General features: G+C 37.3%; 1 protein-coding gene across 2 annotated transcripts; it reads right to left on the reverse strand.

Moving 5' to 3' along the window:
• Window positions 1-1,801: 1,801 nt before the first annotated feature.
• Window positions 1,802-15,272, reverse strand: LOC104265935. Of its 2 annotated transcripts, XM_026835669.1 has the most exons (21): window positions 13,994-15,272; window positions 13,422-13,475; window positions 12,779-12,890; window positions 12,647-12,675; window positions 12,531-12,577; window positions 9,425-9,832; window positions 8,612-8,701; window positions 8,251-8,351; window positions 7,794-7,868; window positions 7,622-7,659; window positions 6,832-6,945; window positions 6,029-6,184; window positions 5,712-5,807; window positions 5,144-5,242; window positions 4,502-4,612; window positions 4,249-4,423; window positions 3,855-3,970; window positions 3,428-3,521; window positions 2,880-2,959; window positions 2,543-2,773; window positions 1,802-2,345 (listed from the first exon to the last, which is right to left on the reverse strand). In XM_026835669.1, exons 1-21 carry the CDS (start codon window positions 15,200-15,202, stop codon window positions 2,001-2,003), a joined length of 3,780 nt encoding a protein of 1,259 aa, XP_026691470.1. In that variant the 5' UTR covers window positions 15,203-15,272; the 3' UTR covers window positions 1,802-2,000. The 2 variants fall into 2 exon arrangements, with proteins under 2 accessions (XP_026691470.1, XP_018668275.2); XM_018812730.2 differs by lacking the exon at window positions 9,425-9,832 and having other exon boundaries at window positions 13,994-15,270.
• Between the last annotated feature and the right edge of the window lie 1,566 nt (window positions 15,273-16,838).

Consider the following 16,838-nt stretch of genomic DNA (forward strand, 5'->3'; position numbering starts at 1 on the left):
TTTGTTGTTTCTATATGGCTTAAACATGGACGAAAGTTAGACATTTTAATCAAGATTCAAGACTTATGATTAGCAGCCACTATATTATGGGGCATAAGGCAGAAGGAACGAACCGTTTTATTGATAAACAGCAAGTGTAGTTGCCTCTCAAGTCTTTGTCTGCACCATGGGTGATGAAGCCTGTAAAATCGACCAAGGAAGTCAATTAATGTGAAAAAAACTAATCTAGTTATTTCGAATTAAGTTTAGTAAAGGAATCAGGAGTCTGATGATGCTCTGCATTCGGTGATGGTGGAACTTCACTCTGGGACACAATGTTTTCTTGAATGTAATTTTCCTCATCTCTTCTTCCAGATTCATGGTTTCTGCGTAAGGTTTCATTTTCCTTTTTGAGTTCTTCATTTTGATGCTTAAGAAACACAATTTGCTCCATTTTACGTCTTCGTTCTACTTCCTTTTGATGCAAGTAGTTCATATTGTGAATGGCACTTTCAAGGTCCATGCAACGAGATGTCAGTTCATCAACAGATTCATTTCGAAGCATTTCTGCTCTGGTGTCATCATACATTCTATCAAAATCTTGCACAAGAAATCGGTCACAGCTATCTTCATAACCACAGCTTCCTTCGTAGTTAAACATATCATCAAAACTGTCATTGGATTGGGTATGCACGTGGTTTCTATTATCATTTCCGCTGTCACAATCTGAATTCGTGCTCTCATCACTGTGACGCTGACTGGAGTCAAAGAGTTGGTTTAAACCAATGTCTTTGTCATCGAATAAGAACTGTGTTGTGTTAGCTGGAGCATTGATTTTTGGCCTTCCCAGAAAATGTTTCGCCGAATACGGAGCAAATTTTCCCTTTTTGGAGCGACGGCACTTCTTCCTTTTTTGAAACTTCTTGCCAGGTGATATACTTGAATCACTAGAGTCCATTTTTTCTGCTGTTGACTTATGTATGTCTAATGGTGCTTTGAATTCCCCAACAAGCTGGTTTGGTACTGAAAATGCTGTAATGTCCATGGTCATATTGTATTGTTAGAACAGTTCACAAAAACCTTCACGTATATAAACGTTATACCTTCTAAAGGCGAATATCCTCTTCGAGCACAATACAACTATTTTTCGCTTAGTAGTAATGTAAAGCTTTGTTACAATCTTCTCTCTAGTAACAAACAACTGACGTACTGCTTTTATGATGTCGCAATACTTATTATGGCGTTGAAATCGTTGTCAAAACGTTTCGATGACGCAATAAATTGCCTTTTTCTTCGCAATTGAAAATAGGTCACATAGAAATCATGTGATCTGACGTAATAGAACCGCAACTGATTGGGAGCTGTATTAACATTGATTTCAAAACACGGCTTCAATAACGGTACACTTTACTAATGTAGGGTTAAATTAAAAATGTTAGCTAAAATATGACTATATTATGATTTTAACTTTTTTATACAAATCTAAAAGACAATCTAATTCTATAACCTATTTACCGGGCTCGCGCTGCAATTTTTTTCGCGTCAAACTAAGCGGGAAAGTAGCCGAAAAGGGGGCAATCAACACATACACGACTGGAGCTAAAGTACAAAACAGCATCTGCTAGCACCATCATTGTCTTGACGGGTAGAATGTTATCAAGATTAACAATAGAATTCCTCGAACCTCCAACGGTTTAATTAATGGTAAAACATAACCTCTTGTATAATACTTACCGGTGTGATTAAGATCCTTCAATATACGAGAAATGAAAGTAGGCCCTGGTGTGGTACTTGCATATAGGTATAATGAACCTGACTATTATGGAATAATAAGTAAAATTTAATTACCACAGCTTATAGGTATTATCCTTAAATGTGTTTTCATGAACTTGCGATTACATTTTTCTGAGCACTACAGTGCCGCGATTTTAGGTAGAACACGACAGGTTAAACAGTTCCATAACGCACAGGTAGTATCAATAAATAGGCAAAAAACAAGTCTCGTACTTTTAGCGAAAACGCTATAAACGGTCGTCTTCACAAATATCACATTCAGGGTACCCTGAATATGTATCTGGCTTATGGCTACTCGCACTGCTATCTGTTAAATTAGAAAAAGATTCGTCACTTGCAGAACTTCGAGCTGAATTACTCATTCGTTCTAAAATGTGTTCACACGGATAGTTTGCCTTATTACTCTGGCTTAACGTATCGTTATAAGAATCGTTTCGTATCGGTTGGCTTGAAAACGGCGTAGATCTTGTACATGATCTTTGACCGTTTGGTGAGTTTGGACTTATGTTACCATACACGTGAATTTCCATCCACTGTGCGGCGGTAGAGGCCAGTTGAGTCAGCCAATTTCTCTGTAAAAAGATTAAACAATTAATTGAATAAGGAATCGAATAGTTTTAAATCAGGCATATGGCAATGTACCTTTTATGAAAAACAAATATAGATTTTATAAAAAAATAGCATGTCGTTGTGTTAACAATGTAATTGAGTTTCAAATAAATTATATTAACCTCGGGTTAAGTGTTAACTATTGTTTATTGTTTTTCACCTTTGATTCTTCAGAAGATGCTTGTAGCATAGTTACTGACGTCATCTGTTGGAATCGATTCTCTTGCACCAACACGAAAGCATTCTTGATGCCAAGTGATGACGCTTGGTCTGCTTCTACGTCATATACCATAAACCTATCAAGGGCTACTGGTTGGCGGAATACTGATAGAAGAGTCCCATCTTTTAAGACCGAGTGTCGCTTTAAACTGGAAGGCACTTCGGAAGATTTCTGAATAAAATTATTGAAATGATAAGCAAGGGGCCAATTCACGTTGTATATATGTCCTAACATATATACCTTAGTCTCCTAAAAACCAAGCACAACGTATACTTACTCTTTTGCCTTTCTTTGGTTTTGTAAATAGAAGCATATCGTCGAATAATAATGCGTATATGTCGGTTGTACGGTTACTTTCTGTAATACAAATACAGCGTCGTTAAAATCTTGTGTGAATAAAACAGCACAGCAGCTGTTTACAAAAGTCGGGCTGACATCGGGTTCTGAGAAGGTCGATTGGCATTTATGAAACAATCAAGCACACATTGATTTACCTTTTGACCTAAATTTAGCTTTATAGGTGTGGCGTGTGGGCAATATATAAATTAATCAACTGTACAGACCACTAAGCAGGTGAAATAAATTATTCTACTAACAGTAGTACAAACCACAAAAATATATCCATGGTATATTGTTTTATTGTTACAAAGTTATGTTTGAAACGGGAGATCACTGCTTGTATTTTATAACCGCCATAGCACGAGGGTGTTGTTTTAACATCGCGGCACCCGTTGCTTTAAAAAAATCAAGACTTGTCAACAATCGTATTCATACAGCAACAACAAAACAATTAAATAAAAAGAGGATCTACGAAGATTGACTTACCAACGACTGTAAGTGTCCCATCAAGCACCAACTGACGTCTTGGACTTCCGATTAAATTTCTACATGGCTGCTGGGCGAGGGCATGACGTAAAGACTGGAATGGAGAGAGGTGTTGTTATGAAACATGACACTACTCAGTGCAGTCATTATTTATTCTATTATCCGACATCCGCTCATTCCAGACCACATAAGAGAGGGTTCGAAATTTTAGTTAAATTAGAGTTACATAAGGGGACAATTGACCTGAGCAGACAGCCCAGGTCTATTGTCCCCTTATGTAAGTAATTAAGTTTATATATTCCAGACGATAATTTACATGAAAGAAGAATACGATATGGCCTTATATTTTGGAAGTTAAAAGTATATTTGCCTATATTTGTACCTACTGAGCGCATTGCAAAAGCAACACTTATAGTTTTCTACCCACCTCAGGTAAAGCAGTTTTCGTATCTAAATCGTATACAGCCGGCCATGAAATCGAGTTCTGCAGATCTTGCATTAACTGGAAGTGAGAAAGCCATGAGACTTTACCTTCAAGGGCCTCTGAATATTTAAAGCAATTGTTGTTGTTAGAAATACTTTAAACAAGGATATCTTTAGTTTTTCAGCCTATAATAAATGTATAAACCAACGTCTACTAACTTTGTTATATATACATGTGTAGTAGGGGTGGGGGAAGATATAGGACACGAAAATTTAAAGAATTATAGAACTGTGTCTTTACGACTCCCAGAGACCGCCGTTAATTGTTTGAAACACAATTAGGATATTTGAAACCCGACTATATATAAAATATATAAAATACATAAAGAAGCACTCACGGAGTGATTCCTGTACTTCGTGTAATGTATTCTCTATAGATGAGCTTTGATTGGGCTCTGCTGTATATTGCGCAATCTTCTGAAGCAGTAGTGGATATTTAACCAAACGCTGTATTGGTGCAACGAGAAAATCGGTCAACTTTAATCTCTGGCATTTCGGGTTACGTTCACACCACTGCGAAACAAGGTTTAATAGCAAGATTGAAATTGGGATTCTTAGGATTAGGTTGTGATCTTGATGACCCCATCTTACCTTTATAAAAGCGGCGTAATCTTCGTTTGATTTGACCTCTTCCCGATACGTGATTGAGTTACCATAAGATGTACAATATCTCTGGTATGGAGGACACATGACACTGCCAAACTAAAACAAAACATACATTATGTTTTCAGTTAATAAATTCTATTTATAAAAAAACTATTTACTGATTTACTAAAAGGTGGCCTAGGTCAAGAAATACCACGTTCTTTAGTATTTAGCTTACTAACGAACTTTATATGAAAGCAGTATATAAAGGTAGCGCTAGAGAAATTCGAACGTATTTCCAAAATAAATTCCATCAAAGTTTAGACAATTCAAATGTACAAGTATTTTTTCACACAGCACTTGTTGCATAATAGCCGGGTACTAGGAAATTTTGCAACGGGTTGTCTGACGTTTGATAATCACATATAAAATCATGGTCATGTTCATTATATTGCATTAAAAGTTTATCAGAAATCTATTTGCAAACCGCTTGCTTGCTGGTTCATTTATAACGAACAAATTACAGACACACTACTGTAGATATATGTGCATTACACACTATAGGTATTTTTTTTTTGATAGACAGTTTCATGCTCGATACAACACTTATAAAATCACTCACAATATTTAACTATTATATTTACTTACCTTTTCAAAAGCTTGGACAATCGCGTTTGCACTGCTGAACTTTTCACTCCTACTAGCTTCAACAACATTCAACAGGGTGTGGCAAAAATTCATGCTAACCTGGTGTACACGATTTAATGTTAATATAACATAAGATTGACAGTCGTGGGTCAAGCAAATTTCTAAGGATCAATAAAAAATGAAGGTTAAGCGGTGGCAAGTGTCTCACGGTTCACGGGTGTCTTAAAAGTCGGACAAGGACCGTTTGCATCAGTATAATAGAAGGATTGTAACTTTATATGGCAAATATCACTGACTAAAGTGCCGCAATAACAACTTTGATTGTAACGCATGATAGGTACATATAAGGAAATGTGACTTCTCATTAGAAGAATTGATTCTTTGTGATTGGTTTGTAGTACAGCAGTAATTAGCTGTAATCCCCGTGTACCTATACATTGTGGTCGACAAGCAACTCGGTTTGAGAAAATTCCTTTAGACTGTTTTGCTTTTCAACAACGAATATAGAGTAATGTTTGAAATATGTGAGCATTCTGATTTTACGTCATAGAGAGATTTATGTGCTCACCTTGCAAAGCTCCTCTAGATTAGCGAAGATAGAGCGAAGATCGACTGACAAGAGATACCCTTCGCACTGTAATTCTTGTAGCGGTTCCATAAACACCTGAATGACAGGGGGTACTTAAAACACATTATTAAAGCAAACGTGAGTCCAGTTTATTGCATAAAACGAGCTATCAAATATTTCATCAATGTTAAACTTCTAATCCACCGTTTACCAAATTTTGCTTAGTTTATGCTGCGTTGCCTGAACAAAATATTTCAAATGCTAAAAAATTTTGCACTTTCGTGTTGCTGACAAGTTATTGATGTTTTGAAACCTACCTGTTGCAGGACAAGCAGGTGATCAATAAGATACGTTCTTTCGGACGCAAAAAGTTCCCACACAGCGTTCTGTCTCTTCCTGCTCCGGGCTTTGGGATTATCTATAGTTGGCGATGGTAAACTTATCGAGCTCGATGTGCTGCCTCGCCCGTCCTCCTGTACAGTGGAATGTTGTCTTAAATAACACACGAGGGATAACTCGCCGCGAAAGTTAATCCATTGCGCATTAAATAGGGATTCATAGATCTATTTTACATATATTTGCATTCGTTTTTACCTATCCGTAAGTACATATATATATATATATATATATATATATATATATATATACATATATGTATATGTATATTTTATGTTGAATAGAATAACTTAAAAGTAGGCGGGCAGAGTAAGATGGGACCCTTAAAAGGTGCATACCAACGAGAAACAACAGTTTGTATATGGATAGAGATGCCTAAATGTGACCTAAAAGTACCATCAAAGGTTCCCCCAAAAAATACAGCTTCTAACAAATTGCGTGAAAAAACGGCTGGAATTTAAAATATCGGCTGTTTGGACAATGCATAGAATTTTCCATATGAAAAAGACTAAAGTACTAAAGAAAAATCAATTTTTGATTTGAATTTGGTATAATTAATGCTTCTTTTTGTGAATATACAAAAAACAAAAATGGAATTTTTAATATGTTTTAAATTTTAGATTGAACCTAGCTACATGGCAGATTATGCTGACCAGATTATGCTGATCGTGTACACATGACGCCATGACAAAGTGTTATAATAGCAGAACGTAACCGAACCCACCGTGCAGTTATTGAGATCCCTGATAATTAGAGCAACGCCGAGATCTGGTTCTTTAGGTTTTAGTGCTTCTAACACTTCTTCGAATTTTTGTTCTTTTGATCTTTCTTTGTCTTTCTAAAGAGGACAAAAAATGTTTACTATTTTGACTTTTTTTTGCGAAAATATTTACGTTTTTTACATCAGCAGCGAACGCACTTATTTATTCCGTTATGTCAGATATCACTTAAACTTTGTCAGATAAGATCGTGTATATAAGTTGCCCACTTAGATTTTAATTGCATATATAACGTAGTTAGAACCGAAGCGTTCGATGTTGTGTTCACACTTAGTTTGTACCAAGATGTACAGGTGAAAAGTGGTTTAAACTTCACGTTTATTACACCGTTTGTTGAGTACCAAATGACCGGGTTGTCAAGATCTGTTTGAATTTCGGCGCTTAAGCCATGTCAACTTTACTGCCGACCTAGTAATCAATACTTGGCTTCATAAACAGCAACGGCGGGCACGATATGACCCGTTAATACTTTAATGCCACAAGTAATTCGCTCATTTGAAACTGCAACTCGACTCAAAGTAACGGTAATCGACGCTACAGAACAAAATGACGCGAGTGTATGACGTACATTACTTCTGAAAACAAGCTAGCAAGCTTGTTTCCGCGAACAGCGGTAATTTTCATGAGCGCATACGAACGACGCTATTACTGCATTACAGCATACATATTCGACAGAGATTATAAGAAATTAATCGACGCTTGTCACAAATCAAAATTACTAGTTCTAAAACTTACCCGAAAGTGTAAAAAGTTCCACTTTGATCTCTTCATATCTGCAAACGATTATGACAATTACAACGCTGTACTAAGTTCAATGCACAATCGTATAATGTTAATATATAAACATATATGGTACATTGTTTTGTAATGCAGATTACATAACAGCCAAGTATGAATGAGGTCATACCTGGTGACGATTCAACGTGTTGATTATTTCGCTGTAATGTCGCAATCGTGTCTGACAGCAACGACATATCTGACTCTAAAAATAAACTTCGTTTTATATGCTTACAAAATTCAAGTCTAGCGTATAAAACAAAATTCAAGTCTAGCGTGTTTTTTTAAAAAACGGCACATACCAAGTTAAAAAATGTCCTTAAAGAATCAATCGTAGTCGTCATATTACACGACTTACATAACAAGCTATTATAAAGCGGTAATGCTAATCATATTGTTCTATTGTTTGTCGCAAAAGCAAAATATATGGAAATGCATTCGTTTTATAATTCTTGGTATATATGTTACATATGGCCAGGTTTAAATATGTTGTCAGCTAGACCACTATGAAAGTGCACATACTGTATTTAATTGTTTCGTTTACCGTTCACTTCGCCCACATGGTAAAATAAATAGATAATACAAACCTGGTAAAGTCGATACGAGTGCAGCTCTTCGTGCCGTTGGTCGGATCGGTTCGTTATCTGGACTCCCGGTACCTTTTCCACGGCCTAAACTGGCGAATCGTCTGAGAATTTTAACAAGTATTGATTGTAGTAGTTGGAGGGCCTCCCGGACCCGAAACCTAAATTTGTTCAACGATCTACCAACAAAACCCCACAACGGTAATATTATACCGAAGTATGTATGAGTCATGTATATACGCCAACCATTCCGACGAACAAGTATTCACTTTTAATCAATATTTTCTAAACCGAATGAAGCAGTTGGTTTTCGAAAATACATCACCATAGTTGTTAAAATTAAATGAGAAGAATGCGATCTTACCTCCCATCTTGCATAAAGCTGTTTACGACAGTTTCCGAACATCTCCGATTTTTCTCGAGTTCTTCCCACGTGATCTTAGGTCGGGACTCCCTGCAAATAAAAAGATCACAAGTGATTAGCCGTAGCTCTTATTAAAACCTTGAGGTCAGGCAAGACAGAAGGGATCTAATGCGGTTAAAGTCGCACGGATTATATACAAGCGTCGCCGCTGCGTCGAACCGGAGATAGACAGAGATTACTGGTGGAAGTGAACAAGTGAATTCACGAACCCATGTGTGGAGGTTTCTGGGTTGGAGCGCCACGCAGCATGCGATTTGCGTAACAGGTGTGACTTCATGGAGCCAAGCATCACAAACAGGTTTGAAATTCCAATTAACTCACAATTTTACTCTGTTATTCCAAACCAAATATTAAATTTTTATTAAAGCAAAATGAGTTACATTCGGCAGTAATGCTTTCATAACACGACAATCTAAAACTAAATCGGCTCATCGCGTAGCATCTGACTAAAACGATCCTAAAAAGAACCTGTTTACGTACGACAGTAGTGGCTGAGTGTGAAACTTAGCGCTTGTCTTGACTGTTTTGACTTGGCGACCCTAAACCGAAACCAGCACGGTCGATTGTTTCGCCTTCTATCCCTGCGGCTAGATATAGCACAAAATTAAATAACGAGGTCAACTGATATAGACAAAAAGAAAACATGACTCTCTTGTGCTATTGATTCTCCACTGAGGAAATCTGACGAATAATCAGAGATCGCGTTTGTTGTTTATGTCATGGCCCTTGGGACACAATTAGCGTTGAACCTACCGTGTAGAATTAAACACCTTTGCAAGAATGGAACCGTCGCTAACTGTTTTCTTTACCCTCGATTTTGAGGGTGTGGATCGCCCGCTTGAGTTCACGTCAGAATTTTTGCCGCATTGTGTGAGGAGGTTGTCGCTTGATGAACGAACACTTGAGACTGCGGATGCCAAGTAAGTGCGTGAGTGCCACAGAGGAGCGACCTCCTCACTGTCGCTTGAGCTTTCGGCTTCAGAACCGAAGGGAGAAGAGAAAACGAACCGAGATTGTGATTGGAGATCTTCGGAGCTTGCCACAGAGAGGGAAGGACTGTTCCGGAATCTTCCACGCGGAAAACATTCTTCTTCTGCCAGAGTAATCGTAAGGTTGCTCGGAGACCACGGAATTTCTTCTTCCACCTTTTTCCGCGACCTCCTTGTCAATGAGAGTCTTTTTATCATTTTTAGAACTTTAAATAGCACAAAATACCTAGTGATAAAATCGCTGCGTTCTTGGTTCTGTTGGTTAACAAATAAAATAAGTGGGGGTGAAAAACAACATGCCACCGATCTATTTTTAAATACCGCGTAAACCGGAGACTGTAACTCTACGTAGCTATGACATAACACGCATCAATAATGCTGTAGTTACAAGATTGACGGTTTTACTTGGAATGGCAAATAAACATCACATTTATTTTTAAAATCTTTAGGATGGTTCAGCACAATGAAACGGCAGGTGCTCCTTTCAATATCAGTCAGCGTAAACTCAATCAATTGTGAACTTTAAATGCACTGCAGCTGGTATATCCTGGCTTCTATAGTATTTGTATGTCAGCAAGCCATACACCTTACATGTGGTCTTATAAATAGACTTTATATGAACAAAGCATAATGGTTTTCAAATAAAATTTAATACGCCGACATCATGCTACATGAAGTACAGCAGACAGAACTTTAATTGCTTAGAGCGACAACCAAACACACAAGTAATTTACATTCTTTTTCTATCTGCTACAAACAAGGACATAACCTCATCTGCTGGAGTCTCTCTAAACAGACACGGTGTGTTTTAAAGTTAGTTAAATCTAAACAAACCTCCCACACTTTTGCGTTAATTATAACTGTTTACAACCGATTACAATCCAAGCTCCATGTGATAGACTTGTAGAAATACAACTGTTTCAATTGTGACAACACTATATAGTATATGAGATACAACCCTTCTGTACGAGCATGTCGAAAAGCTTGTTCAGTTCAAAGAATAAAAGAGACGTTACGAGTTTCAGTGCTACTGCTTCACGCAACAACACGCAGCTAGGTTTTGTTGACGTATTTACGCACGTTGCTGACGCTATACGTGGCGGACCTTTAATGCAGCAGTTGCGTACGAAACTCTACGATGTAATTTCTACTTAAATCCCGAGTACAATGTGCAGGTCGATGCGGCAATGCGATGAACCGTATGCGAAACCGTTCTTTTGCTGCGCATTCTTGGAAATCACGAATTAAATAAGAACCGATCTTGTATGACTAAGCTGTTTCTAGCAAATCCATATAAGTATGAACAATGAAATATACGCGAGATTATACAAGATAAAACACAAAAATTGGAACCTATCAAATATGCACGACGGGTAATCTGATATTTCTGTAAATGTCACCATCTCGGCATAATCATTAATGATAGTCGCGCTCAAAACAGTGATTTTATTCCTGCTTGTATATTGGTATTTTTTACCATACCTAATGAAACGTAAAAGTAAAGCGAAATCGAACTGACAGTTTAGAATTGGAATACTAATAAGACATTTTAACAAAACAAATCTGCAATATTGATCGTTATTTACTTAAACACATTTCCCCTAACACTAAATGCTTAATTTAAAATTCACATAAAGAGCAATCTTCTAGCTGTGCTTTTCGACGCCGTCTGAGTGATCGAGTTTATACGATGCTTTCACAACGGCCGCCTGGCGAGAAGCAATACTCGCGCGGTTGCCGACGATTGGAAAACGAAGAAATGTTTATGGTAGTCGCAGCCAGCCGGGATATTAATGCGAGCAATGAAGGAACGAAAGTTGATCACAGGCGAGAGACGCTGGTATGGGCCGTGACGTCACATGCGTGAAAAGTGGTCTCGCGTATAATTATGTGAGCAGCACAAATGTTGCTTTTGATTTGATTAGATGACAAATATATGCACAGTGACCACATAAGCTCCCAGGAACCATACTCTGCTGTTGAAGATAATTTGAACAAACAGAGAGATATTAACAACTAAGTTTTTTTTGTAGCAGTAACACCTAACAAATAATACGTTTGGCACAACTGCTTACTATCAAATAGACAAGTCGAAGGAACGTAATGATCGTAATGCAACAGGCAGCCTTATTAGGTAAATGCATCTTACTCCATAGTTCATTTGCGAACACATGTGCACTTATAGTTCCACTTATTTGCTTTTTTAACTTTTACCGAAAATAAACACCCGATGGACGTGTACCACCTGTAGACGTCCTTGGTTCTAGGCCCAAATATATTTTCGAAATGTACTATTATAACAAATGGGTTATATACATTTCCAATTTATCGACGGTTATGTTCAATTTCTAAGAAATGCTCATTCGAAAGACCGCGTTATTTCTCTAACCCAACGTCTATACTAACTTTGGTCTTACAGTTGCTTTACAAGCAGTACTAAAATATCTTGTACAAGTTTGTTCTAATCTACATACCCATCTTCTTAACAGGCACTGTACGCATCAGTACTATAAGTATCAATAGAATATAACATTGTATACATTTCCTCTCTACAGCAGTTGGCTATATTATGGTCTCGTCACATTTCTAGGAAACCTTCTATATTTTCATACAACATTTTTGTACACCTTATATCGATGGTACATGTTTGTCTTTGTAGCAAAACATAATGCTTTTAATGAATGATATTATACCACTCATAAAATACAGTTTCAGGCTTTCAGCATATAGTTTTTTAAAATTTCGTTCAGGCCTTAGAGTACCAATACATATATGGAATAGACTACACATTATATTGCTATATCCTGTGCTGTCTAATACTGCTACTCTATAAAAATAACAAGCTTAAATTAAATACAAAAGGTACATACTTTGACATATTTGCGGTTTTCTGGTCGCCAATCTTTTTGCCTTGTTCCTACAATTAAAGTAACTATAGTTTAATATGTTGTACGTTCAACAAAGCCACAAACTATGTCGTATTTACCTTTAACTGGACGTCTGCGTTCATAGCATCTGAAATACAAACACATTTAATTGCTTTATGATCGCCGACGTTAATTAAATAGAAGTTATACGTGACCGTTTAGTGTCAAGCTATAGTAAATAAACGTCTCACATGTTGTTGATCCGTTAGATAGCTGTTTATGACCGTTATAACGAGCAAAATTGATCAGAGGTGCTGCATATGTTTGCTCACCCTCCTCGCTGTCCGAAATTAGAACCACGTTCTAAAAAAAGTACAATATTTTATAAACAATTTATTAAAAACTTTTTGTTAGACAATAAACCATAACGTTGTGTTGCGCTACCAAATAGTCTGAAAGATAAGTAACCTTTAGAATAAAAACAATTAAGAAAAAACTCTTTTTAGCTATAAGCTAATCTTTGCTAACCTTTTCAGGACAAAATCTATAAGTCTGATTTATTCTTACTACTGGTGCTTAATAAAAAAATAAATAATGGCGCTAAAATGAGTAAGTACCAAGGGGTTTAAACTATGTTAAAACTGGTTCAAAGCTATTAGCAAGTTGTTAATGCGCTGCTGTACTTTTAGCACAGGAAGTGCGTATTTCAAGTTAAAAAAATACAGTCAACGCTATATATGCGCTGTGACTAAATTTGTATAAATACATTTTTGCCTATAAACAAAAATTAACGTTAATTTTAGCATACAGAAGTACATGAAACAAAACTTTACTTCAAAACAGGGTACATTGAATATAAATTGTTGTGGAATAAAGAAAAAGGGTAATACTGGCCTCGTTCTCACTGCCGTCTACGTCTGGGGATCCATTCGCCATAATAAGCGGTATCTACAGAAAAAGAATCGAAATTACGAACCGAATTAAATGAAGATATACGACAAGTCTTAAAGATGGGAAAGATAAGTTTGATTTGGAAACCGCAATCAATGCAATGCCCAACAACATTCAAACGAATGACACTTATTTATTTTGACGTGGAGGGCAGCGAAAGGCGTTTATAAGCAGCCGGGAACCATATCATACAAGCCCGCCTACCAATTACCCATATGCAACCCATTAATGTGGGTAAATGTTTCTATATAAAAGACAATTTTATAAATGATTGCTGACCACTGTTGGGATACAGCAATAATCTACCGTGCCAAATAACACAACCGCGGTATCATACAGGGCAGGCATTACTGTCGTCATATTGTATATGTTACATTTAAACAGTTTTCTTGTTGTGTTCAATGTTATCATAATCGTACATGGGATTGACTTAAAAAATGTTGCTAATGGTTTCATTTCAAAAAAATGTAAGCGATCAAAAGCTAATCTAGAAAAAAGTAAATTTGTACAAACACCTGAACCAAAAGAGCCTTGCTGGCTAACGAAGCCACGCTGTCCGGAGAGTCGCTTCTGGCAGGACTGCTTCCACCACTGACATTTTTGACAATTAAGTTTCTTCGGTAAAACCTCCCGATCAGGCCAGGTTGCTTAGCAAAGGTTGGAGATGTTGGTACAGAAAGTGACTTCCGCTTGTTCTGCAGCGTGCGTGATGTAATAACAGACTTAGCGTTTAAGAACTTCGGCTCTGTAAATCCAAGCGCTACTTCATGATCTGCTGCCTCGGTTTCAAAATCTTTTTCCGAAACTCCAAACCTCTCAGCAACGTCAGATACCTCATCATTTTCTGCTTCAGAATTTGCGTCAATATTTATCGACTTTAACGAGGACAGCCTGTTGGACACTTTTACGCCATTACCCTTTGGCCTATCGTTATTGACGAACACATATTCTTGCATTACTCCGTGCCCAACCGACACAAACGAGGATACATTGTGCGGTAATTCTCTATCGACCATCCATTTGTTTTCCAAGTGCTCGTTGGGTGAATCCCTGGACCCTAATTGTCCCGTCCCAACTTTTCTGTCGCCCATCGATCCACGATCTGCAGGAACACTTTTTGATCTTCGTTTGAAAGCATGACTTCGGTTCAACTCCATGTTTTGTAAATCGATTATAAATTTCTCATCTTCCGATGTGTTTTGGCCAGAACCTAAATCGCTGTCTTCAGATTTGGAAGAAAACTTACTGCGACCTCGGGGTTGCGGGCACTCCTCTGATTTCCAAACACTTTCTTTGTAATGAGGTTCTTCACACATTTTCTCTCGGTCCTGCTTCCACACACGGTGCCTATGGTGGCTTCCATTAGACTCTTGGCTGTATAGAAAGCTATTTACGATAGGATATTCAGTTCTCTCTTCGCCACGCATTCCAATTGTTATTTCAGCTTTCTTAACGTCATGGACAGCATTAAACTGTTTCCTATGTTCTCCAGCAGTCTCATGTATATGCGGTCCAACACGAACTCTCTTTATGTCAATGTTGGACAAATCCCCGATTTGTACTTTTCTAATAGAACTGTCGTCCTTTTCAACTGGCTTAAACGTGACATCTTTATTGTTGTGCACTTCATAAAGTTTCGCTGCCCATCTGGTTTTATTGTGGTTACGCCTTCTGTATGGCGAGTTAGACGTGATATTGGCATCAGAACCTTGCTTTGGTTCCATTCAGCTTAGTTCAATGCGTGCTAATAAACTAACTACACAAAAGTTACCTGTAAGTCAAGTAACTCTGCTTAAAAGTTCTATTCAAAAACAACCAAAATATCTACCAACGTTAAACCGCAGGTAAACAACCCAACGATGCACCAAATCTTCCGAGGCGAACACTTTGCGCTCCAATTTGACCACGCGAGTCATACCAGATATAGAAAGCCCGCGATTGGCGCTTAAAGTATGTCAATATTTATTCGAAGCAATTACGCGTCGACTTTTCCACTTCTTTAAGCCGCTTAACAAAGCGATCGAAGCATCAACGGGACAAAAGTTTGAAGGCAGAATGGAAATCAAATCAACTACGACAGACGACCGAGCTATGACGTATATGTACATCACGCTTAAAACGTCGCCACAGTTCTGTGCCAATCAAGAATCATGCCACTCCGGAGATATATGGGACAGTGTGTACACTATTGTTTAGTCAAGTAAACAATTGGAAACAGAACATGTTGAGTCATAACATGAATATAAAGTTTTATATTTGTTACATGCGTGTAACATCAGCACAAGAACGTTACAATTACATGTTATATATTACAAACATGTTTAAAATACGTAGTATTTACTACGGTGTTTCCAAATATAGATATAAGTAAAGTATACCATGTGTTTATAATAAATATGTATTACCTATTGATCGTTGGAAGCATATCAATAATTTCGTGAAAAGCAGAAGGTATTTCAATAATATTAGTACCTCTAATATTGCTACGCGGGTATTGCTGTCTCGCACAGCCGGTAAAACTAGCGTTTGATGAACGGCGTTATATATTAAGTTCGGATTTATCCAAGTTTATGTCATTTTGATGCAGATGTTACCTTAATAAGTAAACGTGTTTGTACAATCCTTAGTAAATATTATCAGTAAACGAATATAAACACATCATTTACCATTTCCATTATTATTATTATCCAACAATATAGAAATCCTCAAAGACAGAACTAACCGCTAATAATACATTAACACCAAAATGCAATTGTCATGCATTATAAAATAAACTAACGAATTGGAAATCCATATCTAGCAACTCATTCCCGCATATCGTGTTGTCTATAATAAAGGGTCATAAACAACCCATAACCAACATAAATCTATTAAGACTTTTAAACCTCTATTACAAAGTACACAATATATACAAATGAAATGAAACAATAAATATTAGCAGACACACGCGGTGATATACGGTGGCCCTTTGGCATAGGACAAAATATCCCTAACGACAACAGAACATATAAAAACCGCGTAATAGGCAAAACTATTGTCAAAAGCCAAGGGTATATGAACTTGACTAAGTTAAGGCCCATTAACTTAACAATAGGGTAATTAAAGGACTTCGTTGGGTATCAGAAGCTATTCTGCAAATTGCTGTTGCGATTTACTACATCCAGAAATTCAGTGTAATTACTAGTCTGCTACTGTCCCTATCTGTTCTTAATTGGCGACGTCCTAAGGCGAGGCATTCAACATTGGATTTATGCTTGGCACAATAACCCAAACAGTCTGGCCTGCAAACTATTGCTGTGCTACACTTGATATCAACTGCGTGTCAAAAACAGTATATGGCGAGGCTCTCACACTCACGTA

This window comes from Ciona intestinalis, chromosome 8, assembly GCF_000224145.3.
Source record: "Ciona intestinalis chromosome 8, KH, whole genome shotgun sequence".
NCBI lineage: Eukaryota > Metazoa > Chordata > Ascidiacea > Phlebobranchia > Cionidae > Ciona > Ciona intestinalis.